Source organism: Ambystoma mexicanum, chromosome 12 (genome assembly GCF_040938575.1).
Source record: "Ambystoma mexicanum isolate Mex_15411 chromosome 12, UKY_AmexF1_1, whole genome shotgun sequence".
Classification (NCBI taxonomy): Eukaryota; Metazoa; Chordata; class Amphibia; order Caudata; family Ambystomatidae; genus Ambystoma; species Ambystoma mexicanum.
In genome coordinates this window covers 97,090,241-97,108,037 of record NC_090936.1, presented here as the reverse complement: position 1 = coordinate 97,108,037, position 17,797 = coordinate 97,090,241, and the positions used below count along the sequence as shown (strand labels likewise).

At 47.4% G+C, this 17,797-nt stretch overlaps 1 protein-coding gene across 7 annotated transcripts in view; it reads right to left on the bottom strand.

Moving 5' to 3' along the window:
• FGFR1OP2 (FGFR1 oncogene partner 2) overlaps nucleotides 1-17,797 on the bottom strand; it is a 244,873-nt gene that overhangs the window by 104,990 nt on the left and 122,086 nt on the right. For all 7 annotated transcript variants that reach the window (XM_069628082.1, XM_069628083.1, XM_069628084.1 and 4 more), the window contains one exon: nucleotides 7,576-7,693. In XM_069628082.1, the coding sequence (XP_069484183.1) occupies nucleotides 7,576-7,693 (118 nt within the window). The remainder of the gene's footprint in view (nucleotides 1-7,575; nucleotides 7,694-17,797) is intronic.

Here is a 17,797-nt window from a genome sequence, read left to right as displayed (position 1 = left end):
ACGCGTTTTTCAATTTCCATAAGGCTATCCTGTTCCTGGTGTTGTGCCAGATAAAGCCTCTGCATAGGCTTTGTAATTTACCAAAGAAACGCTTGGGTATCATAAAGGGGACATTCACAAAAAAGTGTAGTAGCCTGGGCAGTGCGACCATCTTCAACAGCGCCACCCTCCCTACCATGGCCAGGGGGAGCTTCACCCAGAATCTCATGCTATTCTCCAAATGTGTTACTGCCCTCTCCGTGTTATATGTATGTTCATCTTCCACTTTGTGATAAATGTCTACCAATACTTGTCACCATTTCCTCAGTGGACTGTGTCACCCTGTCAGCAACCTAGACTACTCACTGCAAAGAACAAGGATACCCAAGCTGTACATACCACTCTGCCTACCAAATGCTTGCAATTTTGAAAGTAGATTGTGGCTACTACATGTATGTTAAACTGGAAACATTCTGTATGTAACCCTCATACGATAACGAAGATATATGCAACTTCCGCCATGACACCCAAGGGTTTGGGCGTGTAACCAAATGTAACAAATAAATAATACATAAATAAAGTATCTAAAAGGTTCTCGTCTCCTAGGGTATTTGTAATACTGGTAGGTTCTCCTGCGGGATCCCTGTATTACCCAGAGGGAACAGGTTCGATTTCGTGGGATTAACTGCGATCCCAGAGAGCGACGCAAATCGCTCCATTACTTCCAAGATGTATTGCAGATTCTTCTCTAGATATCTCAGGTATAGCAGTATATCATCGTCATACAGTGATCTGAGATGTGGTCCCCCCTTCGTATAAATTTCCACCGTTTCATTTTGTTGTCTCAAATAGATCGCCAGGGGTTCTAAATGCGAGGATGTACAGCATCGGGGACCAGGGGCAGCCCAGTCAGGTGCCCCTACTAAGCTGCCATTTATCCGAAATAGTAGCCCCCGTCTTGACCCTAGCTAGTGGGGAGCTGTACATCAATTTAACCCATTTTAGGTACCCGGGCCCTATTCCGTACTCTTTCAGGGCTGCCATCAGCCAAGGCCATCTGACTGAGTCAAAGGCCTTCACCAGATCTAGTGAGGCAATTGCTACTTCTTGCGTGTCTCCTTCTGATTGTTCTATGACATGGTGAAGCCTTCTAAGATTGTCAGATATGCTTCTATGTGGCACATATCCAGTCTGATCCGGATGTATGAGTTTATCTATGACCTGCCTCAGTCTGTTTGCCAGCACCGCCGTAAGAATCTTGCTATCCTGATTTGGCATGGATAGCGGTCTGAATGACCCGCAATCCGTGCTAGGTTTGTTGGGCTTGAGGAGCGGGATAATGATTGCCTCTCTAAGGGATTCCGGCAATCTCCCTGCCTCCCATGCCTCATTTAGCATATCCAGTAAGGGGGGGAGGGGGGATGGGGGGAGCACCTACGTCCCGTACATTTTGTAAAACTCATTAGGGAGTCCATCAGCTCCCGGGGTCTAGCAGGTAGGTAGCTGCTTGACTACTGCTTCCAATTCCTCCAGTGTGATTGGGGCATCTAGGTTGGCTCTCACTCTTCCTCACTCAGCTTCGGTAAGCCTATATCCTTTAATGTTTCGACTATCTCGCTCCATTCCCCCCTCCCCCCTTTTATATCTCCATACAATTGTTGGTAGAACTCGAGGAACCCATTATTCACTCCCTCTTGGGTGTCTAGTATTTGGCCATTTGTCCTTTTTATTGCTCCGATGGCTTGTCTGGGCATCTCTTTTTTATATAGCCATGCCGGCCTCCCTGGCTTGTCCCCTCCCGCATGTTGCCTTTCCGTGTACTTCTTATAGTTTAAGTTACATAGCCTCTCCCAGTGTCCCCCACATGCCTGCTGTAATTTACTAATGGCTTCGGCAACCTCCGGGGAGCTGTCCCCCTTATTCATGATTGCTTCTAATCCCACTTCGGCTTTATGTAGTTCTCAGATTATTCTGCCTTGGAGCCCTTTGGATTTTGATATGGCTGACCCCCTCACCACCACCTTAAACGCCTCCCACAGAGGGCCCGCCGAGTCTACAATTCCAGTGTTCTTTTCAAAGTATTCTACGATATCCTCCCTAAGGTCCTCTCTGAACACTATCTTTCAGTGCCTCAGCTCTGAGCCGCCATGTGGGGATCTTAGCTCTGGGGGGCAAATGTTGCCATATTAAGATCAGTGGGGAGTGGTCTAAGAGGACCCTCGCTTTGTATTCCGCCAACACTATCTTCCCAGTCATCTCAGTAGAAAGTAACATATAATCCAGCCTTGTGTACAAGTTTTGTGGAGCCGCGTAGTGCGAGTAATGTCTATTTTGTGGGTGATGCAATCTCCATATGTCTTCTAGTTGAGGGTCGCCCACCAGGTTCCTCAGTGTTTTGGCAGCGGGGTGGGTTTATTTCCCATCCGATCTATCCATCCCTGGGTCCAGCGTACAGTTAAAGTCACCCCTCCCCCCATATAACTACTACTCCCAGGTACAGGCTGACTTTGCCATACAGGGTCTTGAAATAAGCAACAGTATCTTGGTTGGGGGCATATGTGTTGATAATGCACACCTCTTTATTTTCAATGAATCCCCTTATCACCACCATCCTCCCGTCTGAATCCTCTGTGGACTGTATTAGCTGAAAAGGTACATGCGGAGCAATCCAGGTAATTACCCCCCCTAGCGTATGTTGAATATGTTGCCCCAATTGGGGTCCCCTTCCATTTTCCCCTCATCAACTCCCGTTTGTCCTTCATGAGGTGGGTTTCTTGTAATAGAGCTAGATCTACCTTCTGCCTCCTCAAGTACATCATAATATTGTTGCTTTTAAAATAACTGTTGAGCCCTCTAACATTCCAGGTTACTATCTTAAGGTCTCCCATTTTCAGCCGTATCCTGTCCCCCCTCTATCCCTTCTCATCATTCGCGTCACGCGCAATAGCGCATGGGTGTAAGCTCGTACCCCAAGTAATTCCACTGCAAATCCCCCAACACTCCTCCTGCCGCCCGCCCTCCCTGTCCCCAACTGTTGCCCATTCTCCATCTTTGGATCTCAGGCGACCCTGCATTTGGTCCCATCTCGGCTTTCCGGTACTAGGAACTCAGCAGGAGGTTACCACCCTATCTAAACTAACTATTGGGGTGTGATAGTGGGTCCGTTGTATCTCCTGCACTCGTGCCTCATTATATTAAGTACGCCCGCATTCTTTAACTTACGACCTGACTCTTCTCCCAGTGTATATGCTCATTCTTATATTCTAGTCCCAATGTCATGGTTATACAGCACCTCAGCTACTGGAACCACTGCTTCACTTCTCTGTTCCGTCCTCCTTCTGCGTGTCTATCCCAGAAGGGCAATTCTGTCCATCCAGCCACTCCGTCGCATCCTCCGGGGTGTCGAAAAAAAGGGCCCTGTTCTTGTGAAACTCAGTTTTGCCAGGTACATCAGCATGTACTTAAAGCCCGCCTCTCGCAACCTCTTCTTCACTGTCCCATAGTTCAGCCACCTTCTCTGCACTAGGAGAGTGTAGTCCGGGTATGCTGAAATAGGCACAGATGCCCTTAGTATTGTGCCCCCTTTTCGGAAGAATTCCAGGATCTTCTCCCTGTGTGAGTAGTTTAAAAGGTTGGCAATTATCGGTCTCAGTGGGGCTCCCGGCGGAGGCTTCCTTGTCAGGGATCTATGCGCTCTTTCCACTGCAAACCCCTAGGTGAGTGCCCCCTTCCCTCTATTTCTTGCAATAGCATGGTCTCAATGTAATCAGTGGGGATTGGTCCCTCTTCTCCCTCCGGGAGCCCCACGATGCGCATGTTGTTTTTTCAGGCTTGTCCTTCCGCTTCCTCTGCTCTGTATTCCAGGTTGTTCACTTGTTGCCGTAGTATGTGGATCTCCGAGGCAAGTGATGTGCAGGCAGCTGTGCTTAAGTATGCTTCCTTCTCCAGCTCGCCTAAGCGCTCTGCTATTTTCTTTACGTCTTGTCTCAGTAGGTTAACATCCTCCAATTTTCAGGTCCGCAATCGCGTCCCGGATCTGTTGATCATTTCGTGCTGGTACCGTGTGTCTGTTTGCGGGTTCTTTTCTCTTTTTCTGCCTCCATCGGAGGGCTGAGGTGTTTTTGTGAATTCCTCCATTGTTGGTGGTTTCCCTTTTGTTCTGTGTACCTTGGACGCCATCCTAGTATCACCTTGTGTGGAGCTCACCGTTGTTGCGGACCGTCTAGTGCACAGATCTATTGGAAGTTGCCACCAGGGCATGCTAGATGCAGGATACGTCTTCAGATGTCAGTGTGCCGTCGGATGCTCTGGTTAGCTGTATGGGCCCAGGATCTGCAGTCTCTTGCCGTGCCTCTTGGGCTTGGTATTGGGCTCTGCGCCTCCTTTATCTGGGTTATTCCTCTCAAGTTATTTTAGCTATTGGTGGTTGTGTGCTCTATGAAGTCATTCTGTGCACTTCTCGTGCTTAATTGGCACTGGGCTGTGCCTATTTTAGCTGGGCCCTGTGCGCTCATATGGGCATTGCAGGCTCCCCCTCGCCCCCCAGGGGAGCTCCTCACAGTCTTGATACAGGGCGTTACTCAGTCTGCCTCTTTGCCATGCTCCGTTGGTCAGACCAGAGGTTTCTACAGCCTAGTGATCAGGTGTATGTCTGCATGCTGACCTGTAGGTCCAGTGCCCGCCGTGTCATCTTGGCCAGGCTTCTGTGCAAATCTTGAACCAGCGTGCAATTACTTTCCAGTTGCTGTTTCATGCCGGAAACCAGGCTATGTTGTGCATTAGCTCCTCTTTTATCACATGCAAGCCTATTCTTCAATACCTGCAACTGTCAATTTCGTTTGTGATGGAAGGAATACTCTTTTCTGTAATGCCTGTTATTACGACACAACAGTCATTCACTGCAACATCGACCTCTTTTAGGTCCAAAAGGATTCCACTGTACTAATGACTGTTTGCACCTCGCATGAATGCGGTTGGGCCGCCCACCCAATTCTGTGGTCCTGCTGCCTTACTGGGTGTGTCTGCGGAGCTCCGAGCCTCCAATTCCCGTGTCCATGAAGAACACGCTCCAATGCACTTACATTCCACACTGATTACCGCAGGCATCCCCCCCCACGACTGTCATCATAAGTCTGATCTCGAACTGTAAAACAGCTGTGGCAGTTCGCTGCCCCTCACTTAGCCTTAGAGATCTGGCTGGCCTTTTCTGTGTGCGCGGCGTGCTTTAAGTTCGCTCACTTTTCTTCGTCCTCGTTCTGCAGCTCTGTGTGGCTTCCTGGCTTTCCACATGAGCGGGCTTCACTTTATGCCTAGTACCCTACCAGTCAGGGTCTGCCCAGTTCTTCTCCGCAGTCATCTGTGATCCGCTGCGGGAATGATAGTTGCGCAGAGGTCCTTTCAATTATTACCCTCGAGCCTCTTCACTGGCGACTTGCTGTAAAGAGCATGTTTCGTTCTGATGGCGTACACGTTCCACCGCCGGGGCTCCGCATACTGCAGCTCAAGTCTGTTCCGGGCCTGCAATGGTATGTGACCCCCACCGGCTCAGCGGTGTGCACCATGTTCATTTTAGCAGCAGGCGCCCACTATACTGCTCACGCTACCATCCGATCCCTGCATGGATCACCACAGTCCTTTGTTCTACATGCTAAGACGGCCGCCATTTTCTTCAGAAGTCGCCGCAGTCCGCGCTTGCTACATTTTGTATCGTAACTTTTTGCCATGGCCCGGTCCTTGACAAAAGCCTTCCAGCTGTTCCACATGATTTCACCCAGCTTGCAATGTCTTCTTATGGCTCATGCATCAGTTTAGGCATATGTATGCCACAGGATCTTGACAGGATCAGCAGGAGACAGTCCACCCCACGTCCTATCTCATGGCTGCTTAGCCAAGCCCCCTATGACACTTCATGATTGATTACACTTTTTGCTCAGAAGGGAACTGTAAGGTGAACACTATGCCATTAACTAGACACATGTAACAGCACTTTGGTCAGAGTACAACTGAGTAATGACACGGTTTTTGCATATTGATGCATACATTAGGCAGTAAAGGCAAAGCGAAATCGGGCATTGCTATAGCAGTTTTGCTCATTTCATTGTAGCTTACTTTTGACTTGCCAAAAGACGTTGAGGGAGATACATATCCAAATGAACAAGTTCTGATAGATAGGTAAGAACATGGGCATCCACAATAATATTAATCAGATCACACAAACTCACTATTCAGGAGCAGCACTGGTCAAATATGGTTGCACAGCTTTCTAAATACAATAATTACACACAGTGACACAGTGGTTGCTGGGCACTGGGTGTTACTGGTGTTTTCTGGGCAATTTAACAGCACGGTATGTATTTAGATATTTAAAATAAATTGTTGGGCATTTGGACTTTGCACAGGTTATTTCTTGCTTTTCTCTCTCCTCGCCCCCTTTTTCTGTTACCCTTCTATCTTTAGAGCACATGCGCTTAGGTGGATTTTGTGTGCATCAATCATTTGAATCAAAACTACAATTCAAATGGACTATGTATAATGTTTTGAGCTTATGTTGCGATACCTGTAAGAGGAGCAGGTATTTGCCCTAGACAAAGCCCATAAGTGGTGAGAAATTAGCACATGCACCAGTGGGTGAATCTTGGCTTTAGGGTAGGGCACAAGGTGAATGTTCCATAGCATCAAGAGACCGTGTAAATAACCTTTAAAAACACAAAATAAATCTGTTATATATAGCTTACATAGTTGACTTCAGTTTTATTAACAAATCATACCAAGACCAATGTTTTTTTATTCTAATGTTTAGAATTATTTCAAAAGATATGGCATTCTCTGGCCACACAAGTAGCCCTATCTGGGCAGTTGCAGAGCTTCTGAAGGTGGAATAATTTAATAATAGTAAGTAAGCGGAGAAATGACAGGACATCATAATCTTTCACAGTCTACAACACTTAAAGCAGTTCTGGATGGTTCATGGAATATTAGACTTTTTTTCTGCCTAATATAGCCTAATTGTAAAAGAGATACATGTACTCCAAAAGAACACACCAAGTAGTCACTGTTTGATAGACAAGTGCAGGCAGATTAAGTGAAAGCAATGACTGCTCCAGACAGGAGAGTGAATGAGTATATACATTCACAGACCCATGCTATTTCAGGAAGGTCCTATTGAAGAGTTAGGGATATATGCTGTACTGTGGTGGACATTAGGAAAAAAAGCATATGGGTTCACACTAGCTGCAGCTCCTATTGTATTAATCAGCACATTAAAGGTGACAGGCTTTAAATAATTGGGGACTTACCTAAACCTATTTTACCCTGGGCACTCCTGGAAGGTTTGGGGACTGAAAGGGTCAAATTAAAGTGTTTCTGGCATTGGTAAAGCAGTATTTGTAAAAGCAGTTTCAGCTTGCTACTAGAGCAGTGGGTGCAAGTATGTCAACAAATTGTATTTTGCTGCGTAACTTAGACCAGCATTTCTGGTAATTCTACATCCAAATGCATTATCACGATGCTCCAGGTAGTATGAAGATATGTAGAAAAGCTTCAAAGAAAGCTGCTTGCGATATACCAACATTTATGGGAATGGTTTACAAGACTCACCTTTATTCTCTTGCTGTAAAACCCGGATCTGCCGGTTTTCTTGTTGGATTCCTAACACTAGAGTAGACCTTGGACGATGTCTTGCCACCTCATTAAGCTCTTGAATTTCTTCTTGGTACTGGTAACCAAGAGAGAAAAAATAAGTGTAAACATCTAAAAGGCTGTATAGTAAGTACAAGGATGTTTAAACAAAGTCCCACATGATTAGTGGTAGGTTGCAACCTCCATGAAATTGGTTTGAATATATTGTGTCACACAAAGGTAATTCTATCTATTTCACTTATTAAATCAGGAAAACATATGGCACATTTAGCAAAATGGCTCAGAGTGCACAATTAGTCTTAAATTAGAAGGAAAACTATGAGGAAAACTAAACTATCAACCAAACGTAATAAAACATGTTTTTATTGTAACATTTGGCTCAGAAAATTGCAAATGGAAGGGAAAGAAACATTACTTTGCTGTAATCTTAGTTCTCCAGCAAACTTCCTCTACACAATTTATAAACAGTAAAAATGTGCATCCAAAAGGAGAAACCAATTGCTGTACATTACTTACAAGTTCATTCTTTTTATTAGTGATATTTAGGTTTAAAGTCTCAAGCTCTAATACTTTTCATTGCATTTGAAGGTTATAAGCCGTTCTACATACATGTTTAGGATAAAGCCATTATAGATATATTTAGGATAAATTGTGCACAATTTCTTGTGAAATATACCAAAGCACTCAGATTGTTACCATTGATTCTAGACGTGGGCACTTCCTTGCATTTACCTCACATAGATCATCCAATTATCTGAAAATAAAGAGAGTGTAAAGACTCATCCCCAACACATATCGTGCAATTGCACTTGGTGCTTTTCCAAGGCTTGTGCTTTTTTGTATTAATATGTTAAGTAACCCATTTGTGATAGCATCATATCTACAAAAGAAAAAGTTACAACGTAGTGACCAATGTACTCCCATAGTCCCCTTTTCTCCACTTTTGTGGGATATTCCGTCCTTCGCGATGTGACTGGGGCACTTTTTTGGTAGAATCCCCACCAAAATATTTTTTTATTTTTAAAACAGGGCCAAGCATTAAGCTTGAATCCACAGCTCTGCGTCCAACATCCCGATTAAATATCATCCCCTCATTCAGCACGACAGAACGAAGCGAGACAAGTGCTCCATTACTTATAGCAGCAAAATTAAATCAGCGGACTTTCAGAACCAACACCTAAAAACGTAGATTGGGCAGCTGAGGTCCGCGGCATGTGCAGATGCCGGAGATCCTGAGCAGTGTTGGCAGCCAGGTGGGTGCTGGGGCACCCAAGCGGATGGGGTCTGAAAGATGCTCCTGAAGGTAAGGCGGGTGACACGTTTTGCAGGGAATGTGCCAGAACAGCCGAATATTGGGGGACATGGTCCCATAGGGGCTTTTTGTGTCTCTTGAGGACTTTTCCCATAAGTTGAGGTGGGGAGAGAGTGTCCCCCTTCGGGTGCTGCAGTACTATCGAATGAAGGCGGCGTTCCGTAGACAATGGCCCTCTTTTCCTAGTATGCCAGAGACACCTGAGTGCAATTGTGAACGCAGATGGAACTAGGTGCAGTGTGTCCAGATTATACAGCCTACTTCAGATTCACCTTAAGTCGAGAAACAGGAGAGCTAAATGGGAAGGATTTGAGGTTAACATTGGAGGAGGATAAATGGAGTAGATGTCTGTTGACAAAAACAGGCTCATTCAATGCAGGTCTCCGGCTGCAACAGTTTAAGATACTTAACCATTTACTCTATTACTCTGGGGCGATTGGCTACATTTTCCCCAGGTGCGAGCGGAGACTGTGGGAAATGCGGCAAAATACAGGCTGACTCATTCCACATGTATTGGAAGTGCCACCCGATCCAAACATTCTGGGGCAAAATGCAGGTATAGCGGATGCAATGTTGCATATCCCACCATCACTAAGCCGCTTAAATACTTGCAAGGGGATGTTGGTAAGTCTCAGTTGCTACATGTCTCTACTTTAACACTGCACGTGCTAGAGCAAAGAAATGTACACATAAGCACTGGAAATCAAAATATGCCCCTAGCAGTGAGGAATGGTTGCGTGATTGGGCATTCACTAATGAAAGGGAGGAGGGATAGGTGCTCACTACCACAGCTACATGTAGGCCCAAAGACATTTGGAATATGCTCAGACTATACTTGGCAGATGCCAGCTCTGATGGGGCGGGTGGATGGGCAACGCCTCATAATGAGCTGGTCAATGGAATGTGTACTGTAATTCTTTGTGACTGTACCAAATTGGCTAGTTTTGCATATCGATATCTTGTCATGGTGTGAAAACAAGAACACACTGTACTGCCGTACATGCCGCTTGTTGTTAAGACTGTCTTATAAAGGGTAAGAAAATGGATTAAACTCATCTAATTAAAAGAGGTTTCTGAGGACCGCTTGACCAAACTGAGCATCAGCTTTAGAGCAGAGGTCGAGACAAGGTTTGTACAACGCTGACAGGGAAGCTCAAGTGGCCACCTTGGCGATGGTTTCCCAGGGAACGTACTTCCGGAAAGCCACATAGGCTGCTTCACCCTGCACTAGATGTGCGTAAATGCCTTTGAAGACCTGCAGGCCTTGTACTATGTGGGCTTCCGTGATGCAGTAAACAACCCAGTGGGAAATTGTGGCCTTGAGGCCTGGGTTCCTTTTTTGGCATTTCCAATGTCACAAAAAGGTAAGAGGTTATAAAGTCTTTTGTCCCATCAAGATAGAACTTGAGAGCTCTCCCTACATCTGTATGTAGGACCTGTTCGGCATCCGATGAGGGGTCACCAAAAAACACAAGGTGATCAGATTAGTTCATATGTATTAGGCAAGATTGTATGCAGTACCCTTTGGGTGCACTACAGCAACCCTGACCTCCTGTTAATAGGAACCCAACCATTGGTATAAGTCTGCACTACACAGGTTGGTAGCATGTTGAGCAGCCAGACTTATCTCAAGAGGGGTAAACGTGAGCTGTAGGGGAGTTACACAGAGATTCACAGTGACAAGTATTCAAATAAACTTACACACAAGGTTTCTTGAATAAACAATTATTCGTTTATCAGTCTGTTAGAGTAAGCCTTCTTCAGAAGGGAGCAATTTAAAAGCAACACACAAATACACTCCAAAACTACACACTTAGTTCTAAATCAGTTAAGACCCTTATGGGATGGCCCACAGACACTACCTACACCCTCAGGAGACTTCAATAGTTAGGGTGATGGGGACATTAATATCACTGTTGCATTTAGAATATTATTGAGAGGAGTGTCAAAAGAAGAGAGGTTTCAGGATAGACAAGTATTCACACAATTATTCTTAAGCAGGTAAGTACTTTCAAAATAAACCCCCAATGTAAAGTCAGTTAACCCCTTCCTGGAAGGAGACAACACATACGCAGAGGAGAGAAGAGTCATTCAGGGAGCCAGGCCAGCCAATGTTAAGTTAGCAAAAGTCAAGGAGAACTGAAGCACTTCTTGCAGGTAAGTAAAAAAGTCTTGCACAATGTTTTAGAAGTCTTGGTGGAATAGAAGAAATCAAAGTAGTGCCACAAGTGGATTAGGCTTGTGAAGTAAAGAAGCGGTTAGCAACTCTACAGATGCAACCAAGACAAGTCTCCAAGGAGGATAAGAGAGGTTACACAACAAGAGGTATGTTCTCTTAGACTGTTCAGGACCTTTAGGATGAAGAAAAGGGCAGCAGATGGCTTCTGTTCCTGTGCAGCTCTGCAGATCCTGGTGTTCCTGGGCCTCAGTCGTGTGGACAAGATGGAGGACTTGTGCTGACTAATGTACTGCAATGGATGGTCACCGACCGCAACCGGCAATCTTCAAACAAGTGGCACTTCAGTGTTTCAGCTCCTCGCGTCTACCACAAATCGCAACACTGCAGTTCCTGGCTGTCAAGATGGGCTTTCCTCGCATCTCAGGTCCAGCACTCTGTTGAGGTGGCTTAAGCTCAGTCCATCCTGCTTCCTGGGAGTCCGGAGGATCTTCCTGGAGCTCTTGGCCAGCTTAAAAGCAACGCACATAATCAGATGTTCCTCTCCCTGGCTATTCGGTTCCAGTAGCAACTGCAGTGGAATTTCAACCAGCTCCGAGAGGATGTCTTACTAGCTTACTTTGGAGTTGATTGGTCCCACGAACTCAAGGAGAGAAGTCGTCCTTTCAGGGCTTCTCTAGTCGTAACGAAAGTGGAGTTTCAGCACAGCAGCAGGGCTTCACCGGGAAAAACCAATGGTCCAGGTTTTGCAGCAGGCGTCTGTTAGGAAAGATTTCTTAATTGTGGGTAATTTTCCTTCCATGTGGCAACCCCTAAACTTTTTGCTGTTGTTTTCACCATGATCTAGACTTTGCGAGAGAAGTGCAGCCTTCTGCCGCACTCCTCTGGGCTTTCGCTCCATTCTTACGTGGAAACTGACATGCCCTTAAGACAGTCAGTACCAGGAAACGTTGTTTTCCGTAGTTTCTTTATCATGTTGCAGCTTTCGTGCAACATGGCACAAGAGGGCACTGTAAGCTAAGTTACTGCTCTCTTGGGTCTCTAGTCTTCTACAGGCCCTAGATACTCTCTTTGGATTGTAAATGAACGGTGCAAGTGAATCACGGACGGGATTGGTGGCAGCGATCGTTTGTGTTTTTTAGCTCCTTTTGGCGTTTTAAGCGCGTTTCTCGCGCTTAGCCCAAAATGGTGGCCTCGCTCCCAAAATGGCCAGACCACGAGGCTCTTTGTCCTGTCCGCTGACCGTCTTGCCCCCTTCACCTCCTCCAGGTCGAGCCGACCCGGGGCCTTCCTTATTTGGGCATGTACTTTCCCGCAAAACACAGATGCTTTCGCGGGCTTCTACAGGCCTTGTGTGTGCCTCCAGGATGGGGGCTGGGATGTCTGGTCCCAATACACATCCTGGGCATCAGAGAATCTAGGGTGGTGTGAATGCCTGGGACCCCCGTGGTCCGTGATAGGTCCACATATGGTGCAAGTGTTTTATGAGCAGATCTCCCATTGGGTCCCCTCCGTTTTGGCGCGAAGGGAACCGTGGATAAGAGGGGGCTGGAAACGCCACTACCATGTCGATCTCCTGAGTTCTCACGAACAAAGGAATACAGGAGCCAAGTATCCTGCAACCACGAGGCTGAACCGAGGAATCGCTGGTGACCCGCTGAAGGACTGCTCCTCTGCACTGCTGTCGCTTTGTGAAACCCTTTCTACCTCGGCTCGAACGAGAAGGCCTGTACTGGTACTTCGACCCTTGGAATAGTGGGAACAACTATTCTCGGCATCTTCACCATCTCCTGCACGTAAGCCTTCGGAAGTGTCTCTGGGCTCCAGCAGACTGACCAGCCTACCCAGGAGTCTTGCTCTGTAACCGCCGTCAGGTTGTGTTGTATTACGAGTCCTTGTCACTCTCACACGATTTGTACACTTGGCATTCCCAGGCCTGAAGTGAGTAGTGTACATTTGGGTGAAATACACCCGGCCGCTCCGTTGCCCTGCTGTGGTAAACTGTGCGGGTTCACTTCGTTTGGGACATCCTCAACTCAACTTCTGCTGCTGCGGAATCTACACGACGTTGCGACGTCCCCTGCTCGTATCTGAACCTGCCAGCACTGAAACTGACACGGAGAAGCCTGGGTCTGCCTGCATCGGGGACTGGCGAGTAGCATCGCTAGGAACTGGTCGCCCTCCTGCAGGAGCCCATAGCTTTTCCCCGCTGTGTCTAACAGCACGCCTTTCCGTACTCACTCTCTGCTTCTGCCCCCAGTGGAGACTGTGCTTGAGTCGCGGAGCTCTGTTCATCTTCAATTTTTCATCGAACTAAACTGCCTGATTCCCTCGAAGAGACTCCCCTTTTTGCCCATTGGCACCAGCGTGTGCAGGTACTTTTGAGCACAAGGCTCCACTCTTCGTAGGGCTTGGACTTCCTTTTAGTTAGGTGCCTCTGAAGGCGGACCGAGTCCAATTATTATTCGCACTGCCCGTTTTCCTCCCCATCTAGGTGGTCTACACATTTCGTGTGTCTAACTCGTTAGTATTTGTATATATATTGTATTGGTTTGGTATGTGTTGGGTTACTAGAGTTTTATTGTGATTTCTCGCTACGGTCAATTTAACAAAGGCCTTGTAATAAATGTGTATACATTTTTAATATAACACCTGCTTGGAGTAATTTGTAAGTGTCGTTGCTTTGTGTGCTCATTGTGGGCTTTCAGTCACCCTCACCCCTCTTGAGACCTAGTCTTGACCGCCGCGATCGCTACCCTGATTGGTCTGGCTTGTCCGGAGGTTACCCTGTTCCAAGAAACTAGGCTGGCCTTCTGAAGCTCTGCCCCTCCAGGACAGAGTTCAGAAATCCGTCAGCATCCTCTTCAAGTTCTTCTTCGGATTCCTTCGTACAGTGGTCGATTGTCTTCCAAGCCAAAAAGCCGTGTCTTTTATGCAAGTTTCTTTCATTCATTCATTCATTCATTCCAGCCTAGCTGTCAGTCACCCAGCAGGGTGGCTGTCCTTGCCGGACAGCCAGCCAGCCAATCACCTCAGAGTGCATTCCTGTCTCATAGGATACTAAGCACAGGGAGATTGGGCACCTCCCTCGCTTCCTGCCCCGCCAGACACCCTGGAGCCAGAGGCGGGCTTCACTCATGAATCCCGCCAAAGACAAAACGAACACAGTGACCAAACCTGGTTTGGCACGCTGAGTAAATCTCAAGAAGGACCTTTCCACAAAGCTGCTTTACTCTGCCTTTCCCCTTTTCTCAGCTGACAAAGTTTTGAGACAAGTCCGATCTATGAAAGTCACGGCAAAACAGGTTCACCCCTGTTCCTCCAAAACCATCAAGGACCACAGAGACTCCCTGGCTCCTGCCCTGGCAGACTTCTGCAACCACTCCTTCGCCACTGGAGTCTTCCCATCCCTCCTGCAGCACTCCCTTGTGCAACCCCTTCTTAAGAAACCCTCTGCCAATCCCTCCTGCCTGGCCAAATATCGCCCAATCTTTATCACTTCCTTCCTGGGCAAACTCCTTCAAAAACTGGCCATCTCCCAGCTTAGTCTCCACACTGAATCTGTTGGCTGTCTACAAGACCATCAGTCTGGCTTCAGAGCTGCCAGAAGCACGGAAACTGCTCTCCAGAACATCTGTGAAGACCTTCTCTCCAACCTTGATTCGAACACCCTATGTTCTCATCTTGCTTGGTCTCTCTTCTGCCTTTGACACAGTCAACCATGCCATCCTACTCAAATGTCTGTGATAACCTTGGTATCACCGGTCAGGCCCTGGCGTGGCTGACTGCTTTCCTCTCTGACCGACCCTCCCAGGTCCAACTCAGGCCCTTCCTCAACTCAGGCCCTTCCTCTCCACTATCTTTTTCTCTACTTGTGGTGTCCCCCTTAGGTCTAACCTCTCTCCCCGGCTGTTCAACCTATACCTGGCACTTCTTGCCCACCGCATTGCTGCTCTCTGCCCTAACTTTCAGTGCTATGCGGATGACGCTCAGCTCATTTTCAGGCTACCCTCGGCCACCTCCTCTCCATCTCTCATCTCTGACTGTCTGCTATCCAGGAGTGGTGTGCCGCCAATGACCTCTGCCTTAATGGCAGTAAGTCTGAGATTCTCCTCATCGCCACACCCGCTCACTCCTTTCCTGTCACTCTCTGGCCGGCCTCTCTTGCCCCCCCCCCTCCTGCTCCAACCTGTGAGGCTAAAAACCTCAGGGTCCTCTTTCACTCCTCACATCTCTGACGTCTCTAAGAAGTCACACTACCAGCTGCACCTCCTCAGAGGTATTTTACCTTTCCTCTCCTTCCCCCAGAAGCTCACTGTCTCCAGAGCTCTGGTTCTCTCTAGGCTGGACTACTGCAACAGCCTCTTTCTAAATCTGCCTTCCTCTACAACTCATCCAGCACAGGACCGCGAGACTTGTCCTTAGCCTTAAACCCAGGGATCGTATCTCTCCAGCACTGACATCTTTGCACTGGCTCCCAGTGGCTGCGACGATCAAGTTCAAAAACCTCTGCATTGTCCATAGGCCTTCTGGGGCCTGGGGCCTCAATACCTTCAACTCTCTCTTCCTAAATATCTTATTTCTCGTACTCTTCGCTCATTCGCCTCCATCTCCCTCAGGGTCAGTTGCTTCTCCAAGCAACGAGTTGGTGGTAGATCTCTTTCTTCAGCCGGGGCTTCCCTCTGAACAGCCTCCCTGAAACTTGAGAACCATCTCCGGTTCCAGAAGCACCTCAAAACGTTTCTCTTTGCTTTTGCCTTTTCTCCTCCTCTCCCCTGCTGACCTCCTGGCTGACTCGGAAACTGCCCTGGTTACCTGGCCGCCCTCTGATCCTGGGCCCAGGACCCTCCCCTGCCAGTCACACACACACCTGCAATGCCTGCCTGGCATCCCCCGCACATGGGGACTGTTTCTGTATCCCCTTCAGTCCCACTTCCAGCACTTGCCACCCGATGTCTGCACTCACCTTTGCACTTGCCACCTGCTGGCCGTTACTTAACTTATTGTTATTATTCTATTCCCATGTACTGCACTGGCCCCATCCCCCTCCCTGGCCCACCCCCCGCACTTTACCTCCTTCCCCCATCCCATGTACTTGCGGGATCTGAATGACACCTGGCCCAGTAGGATTGTTGTCTGTCCTCCCTTTGTTCCCCCTCCCTTGCCTCGTCGCGCCTTGAAACACTTGTGTATAGGCACGTTATAAATGCCATATCATATATACTACAGCTGTGAACACAGCCTGTGGTAAATGCACACCACGGTAGTTAAAAGTAAACCACTGCCACCAGCCATTAATTGAGGAAAGGGTAACATGAAAATGTTAAATGAGAAGCCAAAGGGGATACCAAGTAACCCCTCCAGCACCCTATTGTAAGGTAGTGTGTGCTGGGTCTAGAAAGTTATAATGTAAGCAAATTTCACTCCACTGTTCTTTGAAACAGTCGTTTATCCAAGAGAAGGTATTTAAACCTTGGGACATCTATAAGACTTCCCTGTGCCACTGCACTGAAGGTGCTGTGTGACACAATGTAAAAACATGATGCCTATGGAGTTGGACAGACTCCACAACCAAAAGAAACAGAGTTCAAAATCACATTTTAATACACGAGAGAGTGGGAAAGGGGGTCTCACTCTCTCCAGGTAAAAAATATAAGTCCTCAAAATCCAGCAAGGTTGCTACGGGTCTCTAACGCAGAGAGAAACTAGCATATTTCTGAGAATTCTCCCTGACAATATGAAGCTCCGAAATAATTTTAGGGAGAAAAGACGGGTGTATGCGCAGCACCACTTTATCCCTAAGAATCACAAAGGCTTCTTCATTGCAGAGGGCCTGCAGCTCACCAAATATTTTTGCTGAAGTGATGCAATCAGGAAGGCCACATTTATGATGAGCAATTTGCTTTACAACCATCGCTATGGGCTTAAACTGCTTATGGCAGAGCTCGTTGAGCACTACAAGCTCCCATCTTGTCGAAGGAGCGATGGCAATAGGAAAAAGATGTAGCAGCTACACTACAAGAGGTAAGTTCTTAGACTTTACAGTACCTTTGGTTAGAAGAAATGGTTCCAGCTGGCTTTTGTTCCTGTACAGCTCTGCAGATCCTGGTGTTCCTGGGCCTCAGTTATGGGGGAAAGTGGAAGGACGTCTAGGGACTCCTGCACTGCAATGGGAAGGTCAGTGGCAGCAATGGAGAAACTTCAATTCAGTGGCACTTTGTTTCAGCTCCTCTTGTCTGACAGCAAATAGCAACACTGTGGTTCTCGGATATCACTTCAGACTTTCCTCGCATCTGGGGTCCAGCACTCTGTTGAGGTTGCTCAGGCTTGGTCAGTCCTGCTTCAGGGAAGTCCGGAGGATCTTCCTGGCGCTTGGATCAGACTTAAAAGCGATCCACTTGATTTGGTGTTCCTCTCCCTGGCACTTCGGTTCCAGTAGCGGCAGCAGTGGAAGTACAGCCAGCTTTGAGAGGATGTCCAAACAAGTTCACTTTGAAGTTAGTTGGTCTCACCAACTCAAAAGGGAGAAGTTGTCCTTGCAGGGCTTCTCTAGTCGAGGTGAATTCTGAGCTCCAGCACAGGAGCAGGACTTCAGACAAACCAACGGTCCAGGAGTTGCAGCAGGCGTCTCTTCCAAGTTCTTCTTCGGATTCCTTTGTCCAGTGGTTGACTCTGCCCGCCAAGCCAAAAAG